Genomic DNA, 7,868 nt, shown 5'->3' with positions numbered 1-7,868 from the left:
CAGTGTGTGCCGGCACCCCTGCAGGGCAGCTAAACCTGCAGCAAGGCAGCACTACTCCGGCACGGGCGTGTCCATACACGAAGTTAACGTCACACGAGCCAAGCCCCTGGACCCACTCAAGTGTAACTAGGTCCGTGGAGTGACAGGGGACGCTCCCCATGCGCAGAGAAGCCCTAAAACCAGCCTGCCTGGTGCAAAGCGGGGAACAGCCCGGGACAGCAGCTTGACAGCTCCTGCAGCGGGAGCGTTCGCGCCTGCGCCCCGCTCCGCCGCTGAGGCACGAGCCCGACTCGAACTCCTGCGGCTCCCGCTCCCCCGGGCCCAGAACTCTGAGCCCCGCCCTTTGCTGTCCCGGGAGCTCGACGCGCCCCGCCCCCTGGCGGCCTCAGGCCGTGTTCCCACGTGGGTTTGGATAGATTTGCACGGCGGCCAATAGGCGCTTGGGATTCCACTGCCCTACACCACCTGTTCATTGGCTGAGACGCGGCGGAGGCGGGGCTAGCTGCGCCGTGGAGTAAGGGTTTGAGGCTGCTCGAGCTGCAGCCGGGTGAACCCCGGTTCCCCCCCCCCCGAGTTCCTCTGCCCCAAAGTGCCCTCCCCCGCCGCCATGTCCGAGCGCGAGGAGCGGCGCTTCGTGGAGCTGCCGCGCGAGTCCGTGCGCCTGATGGCGGAGAGCGCGGGGCTGGAGCTGACGGACGAGGTGGCCGCGCTGCTGGCCGAGGACGTGTGTTACCGCCTGCGGGAGGCCGCCCAGGTGCGGGAGCCGGGCCCGGCGCTGGGGGCGGAGACTGCACCGGGCCTGGGGGGCCGGCCTGTGACCCCCTTCCCCGGGGAGGGATTGCCCCTAGGAGCGGTCTGAGCCCCTCGCCTCCCGTGGGCGGCTGTCCCTGAGGCTGGAGACTCGAGCCCCCCCACGCCGCACCCCCCGCCCTTGGGGCTGGTCCCACCGATTCCTCACTTTCCCTCTCCCCTCCTGCAGAACAGCTCCCAGTTCATGAAACACACCAAACGCCGGAAACTGACGGTGGAGGATTTCAACCGGGCCCTTCGCTGGAGCAACGTGGAGGTGAGCGAGCAGGAGAGGGGGCAGCGGGAGGCTGAGCCAGGAGCCCGCCTGTTGCTGCTGCTCTCTCCTGCCCACAGACCGGTGCTAGCAGGGTGGAGTTCAAAGAGCGCCCAGATCAGCCCTCTCCACTGGGCCACTGATGGTGGTGGCAGGCCTAGCTGTCCCCAAGATGGGCCTGGCAAGGGAGTGACCGTCTGGTGTCCTTGCAGGTGGTGTGCGGCTATGGCTCCCAGGACCCCCTTCCCTTCCGTGCTATAAAGGAAGGGGAACTCTACTTCCAGGAGGATCGTGAGATCAATCTGGTGGAGCTGGCCCTGGCCACCAACCTCCCCAAGGGCTGTGCAGAGACAGCAGTGAGAGGTGTGTGTCACCCTGCTGGGGGGGCAGGGTGTGTGTGGTTACTCCATCCTCCAGGGTTCTCCCTCCAGGCTCGCTCTCTCTAGGGCTTTAGGCAGCCTACTTCTGAATGTCCCAAATTACAGGGCTCCCAGCTCCTTCCCTGGGGAGCGTCCCATGGGCACATCCCGTCCCCCTGTCTGCAAACAGCAGGACACCCACCTAGCCCCTCTGCCTTGGGGACAGTTGTCTGTCCCCACCACATCTATCCCATAGCAGGACGCAATGGAGGCCCCCAGGGAGGATAGTTCCCCGTCAGGATTGCTTACCAGTCTCCTTTAGTCATTGTTCAGCCAGGCAAGACACATGTTGCTTCCACTGTAAATTAGTTCCTCTGGCACTCAGATCCAAGCTGTTGAGCTAGTGGCTCTTCCCTGGACCTGCACCTAATGCGTAGCTTGGACCTGAGCACGATATCCCAAGTGGGGTCTCCTCAGAGCTAGTGAGGAGGGGGTTGATGCCCCATGCTCTGTGACTTGGGTACCTAGAACTCTCTCCCAGGCTGCCTCATGAGAAGGGGAGCATCCTGGCCCAGGGACAGTTGGAGGGATCAGCCAGGTTGTTTAACAGCATCTATACTTGCATTGTAGTTCATGTCTCTTATCTGGATGGGAAAGGAAATCTGGAACCACAGGGAGCTGGTAAGAACTTCTCAGTAACCCATTCCCTTGCCCTTATCTCCCTCTTTTATTGAAGCTGCACATACAGGCCCCAACCAGGATGGGGCCCCCCTGTGCAGGGTGCTGTACAGACAGTTGCTGCCCTGCAGAGCTAACAATGACCTCATCCTACTCCCTGTTAAGTTGTTCTCAAACTAAGCCCTGAGCCAGGAGGTTTTCTCTCCCCTCCCAAATCTTTACTAGCATTAACTACCCAATGCTCGCTTGTCCTAGTTATCCAGATACACATCCAGTCCCTCTAAATCTCACTTAATTCTTGGCCTCCGCACCATCCTGCGGTAGGGAGTCCCCCAGGCCAATCACACAGTGTGTGGAAAAGTATGTCCTTTTATCAGTTAGGAATTTTGCCACCTTTCAGTCGCTCCTGTCCCCTTGTCCTTGTGTGAGGAGATTGGGAGAACAGAAGCTCCCGATCTCCCTTCTCTGTTCCAGTCATTATCTATCAGCTTTTCTCCTGTCCCTTTTCTAAACAATCCCAATCTCTTCATATGAGAGTTTTCCCCTGGTCATTCTCTGATGCCTGACCCCACCCCCATTCTGCCATCGCCTTTCTGAACAATGCCCCATGGCAGGTCTCTACACTGTACTGGGGCTCGGGCTGCTGCTGCCCTCCTAGGGATCCATGGTGCTTTGGAGGGGTCTCCACTGAATTCCCGTAACCTTTGCCTTCCTGGCTTTTCCTCCAGTGCCCAGTGCTGTCTCCACTCTCTCAGATGACCTGCTGAAGTACTACCAGCATGTGACCCGAGCTGTGCTTGGGGATGACCCACAGCTAATGAAGGTGGGTGCGGGGCTGGGGATCAGTGCCTTTATCTCAGACTGGCCTGAATGGGGGCGTGTTTCAAGGACTGTAGAGCCCCAGCCTCCACAGAAGCTACTTCTGCTCCAGGTTTGATGCAACCCAGTAGAGGAAGGTTCCCTGAAAGTTTTGGCACCAGTGGTCCAGCTGGAGAATTACCCACCAGCTCTGGATGGCTCGAGTGGCTCAGGAGGACATGCAGCAGGGATCGCTGGCCCTGTGGGGGGAGCCTGACTAAGGGAGAATGGCTACATGACAAACCGTGGTGCAACCCCTCTCCTCCCTGTTCCCCCCCACCCCCCAGACTGGGGCTCTCCATTCATTTCCTGGCTGGGGCACCCCTCTTCCTCTGACCCTTATCTGACACTCCCCTCCCCCAGGTTGCCCTCCAGGACCTGCAGACCAACTCGAAGATCGCAGCCCTGCTGCCCTACTTTGTCTACGTGGTCAGTGGGGTGAGTGGAGCAGGAGGCCCTTGAACATATGACCCACGTGAGAAACAGGGTGGGGTGGACAGGAGACCCTCCCAAGCGTGTGGCTCCCCTAGGGCAGCCCATGCCCTCCTTCTGGCAGCTACGAGCGTTTTGCTCTCTTCCTTCTCCTGGGCCAGGTGAAGTCCGTCAGCCATGACCTGGAGCAGCTGAACCGCCTGCTGCACATCGCCAAGAGCCTCATCCAGAATCCCTACCTGTGCCTGGGCTCCTATGTCAAGAGCCTGATCGCCAGCGTCATGTACTGCGTGCTGGAGCCACTTGCCGCATCCATCAACCCCCTCAATGACCACTGGACGCTCCGGGACTACGCTGCAATGCTCCTGAGCCATATCTTCTGGTGCGGCCTGGCGGGGAGGGGCTGAAAGGAATCACTGCCACCCCCACCACCCAGGCAGGGGAGTCACCAGCATGTCTGGTGTCAGTGGGAGTCTCCTTCAGAGTCCAGTGCTGCCCCTGCTCTCCCAGGCAGGGCACTGTGCCCCAAGGGTGTCTGGAGTTCCCTTCTTTTATGCCCACAGCTCTGACGAAGCACGATGGGGTAGGGGAGGGTCCTGGGGGGGATGCACGATGAGTCCCATCTCCAGGGATTTTCAGCCTCTGCTCGGTCTCCTCCCTCAGGACGCATGGCGACCTTGTCAGTGGCCTGTACCACCAGATCTTGCTGTCCCTCCAGAAGGTGCTGGCTGATCCGGTGCGCCCGCTTTGCTCTCATTATGGGGCCGTGGTGGGGCTGCATGCCCTGGGGTGGAAGGTAAGGGACAGCTCTCGATCCCACATGATCTTTGGGCAGAGGGAGGCAAGCAGACGATGGTGGTACCCGGGCCAAACACCCTGTTTCCCTGGGAGGTAGGTCTGAGAATTGAAGCAGTGATGCTATCCCAGGCTGGTGGCTACGCTGGGTCCCTCTATGTTGTGGGGGCATCAGAGGAAGTGGTGACCTGCTGCAGGGGCTGGTAACCGCTGCACAGTGCCCCACTCCCATCTCTTTTTGTGCACACACAAGGCAGAGGACCCTGGCTCAGCTCCTCTGGCCGGTACTTTAGCTTCTCATGCAGTGACTGTGCTGTTGGTTCTTGAGCCCAGTCAGTAAATGGCCATTTTTGGGATGGAACTTTGCTCTCTCCTCCAGGCTGTGGAGCGAGTCCTCTACCCCCATCTCTCCACCTACTGGGCGAACCTGCAGGCTGTGCTCGACGACTACTCTGTCTCTAATGCTCAGGTGAAGGCCGATGGGCACAAGGTGTACGGTGCCATTCTGGTGAGTCTAACCCCACCCATCCAAAGGAGAGGGCTGGGCTAGGGCTCTGCCTGTACGGCCAACACACTCACTGCAGTTCCAGGCAGTCCAGAAGCCCCTGCTCTCAGGGAAGGGAAGGCACTGAGCTCCCATCTCCCAGTAGCAGAGCATCTGGCCTGTCAGACTAGATACAGGGCCCCTGCCAGAAAAGGGATGGGGGTGACTTGACTTCTCCTTGGGTAGGGTGAAGGGGGTTTTCCATTGCCCCTTATATCAGGGATGGGGATGGGCAGAGAGGGCTTTGTGAGCAGCAGCCTCACGCAGAGGCCCAGCTGAGCCAGGGATCCGCCAGTCTGCTGCTGTGTGCGGCTGGGTTTGTAGCTGGGGTTAAGGAGCGGAGAGACCAGGGCTTCTAACCAGAGCAGCTCTTCCTTTGCCAGGTGGCGGTAGAACGCCTGCTGAAGATGAAGGCGCAGTCAGTGTCAGCCCAGGGGGACAGGCCACGTAGGGATAGGTGCCGGCGGGAGAGCTCTCCCTGGCTCAGCCCCCTGCAAGATCCCCAAGTGGAGTTCAGCTTTGGCATCACCAGCCACCTGCTGCAGCTTGGCAGTGGGGGCCCCCAGCTGGGTACTGGCATCTCTGCTGACCTTCCCACTGTCTCCCTGCACGAGACCTACCGGGAGCTCTATGACTTCTTTGGAGACAGCCTGGCCACCCGCTTTGGCACGGGCTCGGGGCTGCAGTCAGCCGAGCCGACACCTCCTGGCCCCAAGGTCTTGGACACGAAGAAAGAGCAGCCAGCCTTTGGCACAGGGGACGTGGTGCGCAAGATGCCCCAGCTGACAGCCAATGCCACAGTGAGCCCCCGGGAGGAGGAGAGCCCCCGGGCAGACTACCCACCAGGCAGGCCGGCCCTGCATCGCTCAGCCAGTGTGCCCCGCTCTCGTAGCACATCACGCCAGCAGGGCCTCCGCCCCGGGGTCCGTGACGTTTTCCAGAAGTGCCGCTTCTCCCCACAGGGGCCACCCCACTTCAGCTTTGTGATTGCTGGTCGGCAGGTGGGCCGGCGGTGCCAGGGCCGACTGTTCCAGACCTGCTTCCCCCAGCATCATGGCCCTAGCCACATTTCCCGCTATGCCCAGAAGCTGCCCATGATTGGCAGGACCAGCAAGCCTGTGAAGAAGTGGGCCCACTCAGAGTACTCCCTCTACCTGCCTCTCTGAGGAGTGACCTCTCCCCTCCAGGACTTCAGCTCATGGCCAAACCTAGTGTGGGCCCTTCATCCCTCCCCTGTACTACTGAGGATCCCTTGTTGGATGAAGTCAGGGGCCTCCACGCAAGCCAAACTCCTCAGGAGAGGAATTTCTCTTCCAGGGTGGAGGGGGCCTACCCAGCACTCTCTGGACTTTGCAGGGGGTGCTGAAGACACATTCTGCACTCAACAGTGCCTCCCACATGCCCAGACTGTGGGTCAGGCTGAGCCTGTTACCTCTGCACCGATGAACTGTGCACTCCTCCAAGAGCCATCCAGGGTTTTCTGCTGTATGATGGCTGAGGCTTTGCTGTGGAGGTGATGGGAGAGTATGTGTGGGAGAGGGGAAGTGATTGCAGGGCTTAGGGCCTCTGTGTGATCTAGGTACAGCACACAGCAGCAGACTCCATAGTCTAACTAAAGCATCTTAGCTCCCTGGCCCCAAGCCATGTCCTCCCCTGAGGGATGAGTGCCCCTACCCTCAGCACTCCCCTTGGAGTTGGGGTTTCCTGACAGCGTGCAGCATTTCTCCAACTCCCCAACCCTTGTACTGACACCTGGTTGTTTAATAAAGACACTGCTGCTGTTGGGGACAGAGGATTTGCTTGCTGACCTCTCCCTTGTTGCATGGGGTTGGATAGCTATAGCACCTCCTGTCTTGCCCCTGCTCGAGGCTGCCCCTTAGAAGCTCCTCTGGAATGTGGGCCAGTGCTTACTGCAGGCAGCTAAGGGAAAACTAACAGCTAGGGCGCTCTGGCTCTCAGAGCTGAGGGACCTGCTTCTGTCTTCCTAACCCACCACCATAAACTAGGGGCCCTACCCTCACCCATCCCCCTGCCTGCCATGTCTGTCTCCTCTCAAACATTGAATCAAAGCCTGGCAAGAGGAGCTGAGCCTGTCTATAAAGTGGGGCCCGCAACATTTTCTGAGGGTGGCTTTAAACAGCAGGACTTGACTGCTCTTTGAGCATGTGAAAGATTCCAGGGCTGTTGTAACTGTGTTTATTTTGGCGTGAAAGGGGGTTCAACCATGTATCACCACATCTCAGTTGCATTTCAGTAGCACTATATGGCCAATCTTTGGGAACGATGCAGAGTTGCACAGGCTCAGGGCTGGGCTGTGGCCTCTTCAACACTCACTGTAACGTGTCAAGGATGTGATTGTGTCTTCCTGTGATGCTTCACAGGCACAGCTCCCAGCAGCGAGTACAAATCCTCCGAGAGTGGGAGATGGGACCAGAGCAAAAATAAACCCTCTCTGTTATCTTCCACCCCAGTACTCCAGGGCTCATTTCTCTCCAAAGGAGGAACTGGAAAGTGCTCACGTGGGAAGGTGATGGGCAGCAATATGAAACCAATAGAAAACAAGTCATTTGTTCAAGATTAGCTATTAGTTCATCTTCCAAGAGAGGGTACTGGCTCAGAAAGCACCAGTTGATAACACAACTGCTAATAGAGGCTTGGGTCTGGAAAAGGCCCAATCCCCCAGCACTTACAGTGAAGTTGGTGGAAATCAATGGACGAAGCACCTTTGCAGCTGGAACTCTGTGTGTACAGCCAATGCTAGGAATTTGACCAAACACAAATGGATCTTTTACAACTGAGAAATATCAGGGGATCAGCGTAAGGGAAGCTGAGCCACCCCAGGCTTGTGGCATGTGAACTAAAGACCAGAACAAACCTTACCACTCCATGCTCCTCTGACCCTGCCATCTCTATCTCACACATTGCTGCATACCTACCGATAGATTGCTAGAAAACAATCCAAACCCTTCACACGTTTCTGCTAGCGAGAGGATGAGAACAAATGTCCGTCATGGTGCTTAATGCACTGATGGGGGGGCACTCAGGTACTGTGGTAATGAGTGCAGGACAAGGATTGCTAGTGAAGATGGCAACCGATTCCTACCCAAGGGGATGTATTGGAGCACTTGGTTATGATTTA

General features: G+C 58.3%; 1 protein-coding gene across 2 annotated transcripts; it reads left to right on the top strand.

Moving 5' to 3' along the window:
- The first annotated feature begins 471 nt into the window (after positions 1 to 471).
- TAF6L (TATA-box binding protein associated factor 6 like) lies at positions 472 to 7,194 on the top strand. 2 transcript variants are annotated; one of them, XM_073352095.1, is made up of 10 exons: positions 472 to 754; positions 980 to 1,066; positions 1,276 to 1,426; positions 2,053 to 2,103; positions 2,829 to 2,923; positions 3,322 to 3,396; positions 3,552 to 3,772; positions 4,054 to 4,186; positions 4,565 to 4,693; positions 5,098 to 7,194. In XM_073352095.1, the coding sequence occupies exons 1-10, from the start codon at positions 608 to 610 to the stop codon at positions 5,893 to 5,895; spliced, it is 1,887 nt and encodes a 628-aa protein (XP_073208196.1). In that variant the 5' UTR covers positions 472 to 607; the 3' UTR covers positions 5,896 to 7,194. The 2 variants fall into 2 exon arrangements, with proteins under 2 accessions (XP_073208196.1, XP_073208197.1); XM_073352096.1 differs by having other exon boundaries at positions 473 to 754; positions 5,113 to 7,194.
- Positions 7,195 to 7,868: the final 674 nt, after the last annotated feature.

This window comes from Lepidochelys kempii, chromosome 7 (genome assembly GCF_965140285.1).
Source record: "Lepidochelys kempii isolate rLepKem1 chromosome 7, rLepKem1.hap1, whole genome shotgun sequence".
In the NCBI taxonomy this organism is placed as follows: Eukaryota; Metazoa; Chordata; order Testudines; family Cheloniidae; genus Lepidochelys; species Lepidochelys kempii.
Note: the sequence above shows the minus strand (reverse complement) of the source record. Positions and strands in the feature narration are given on the sequence as shown.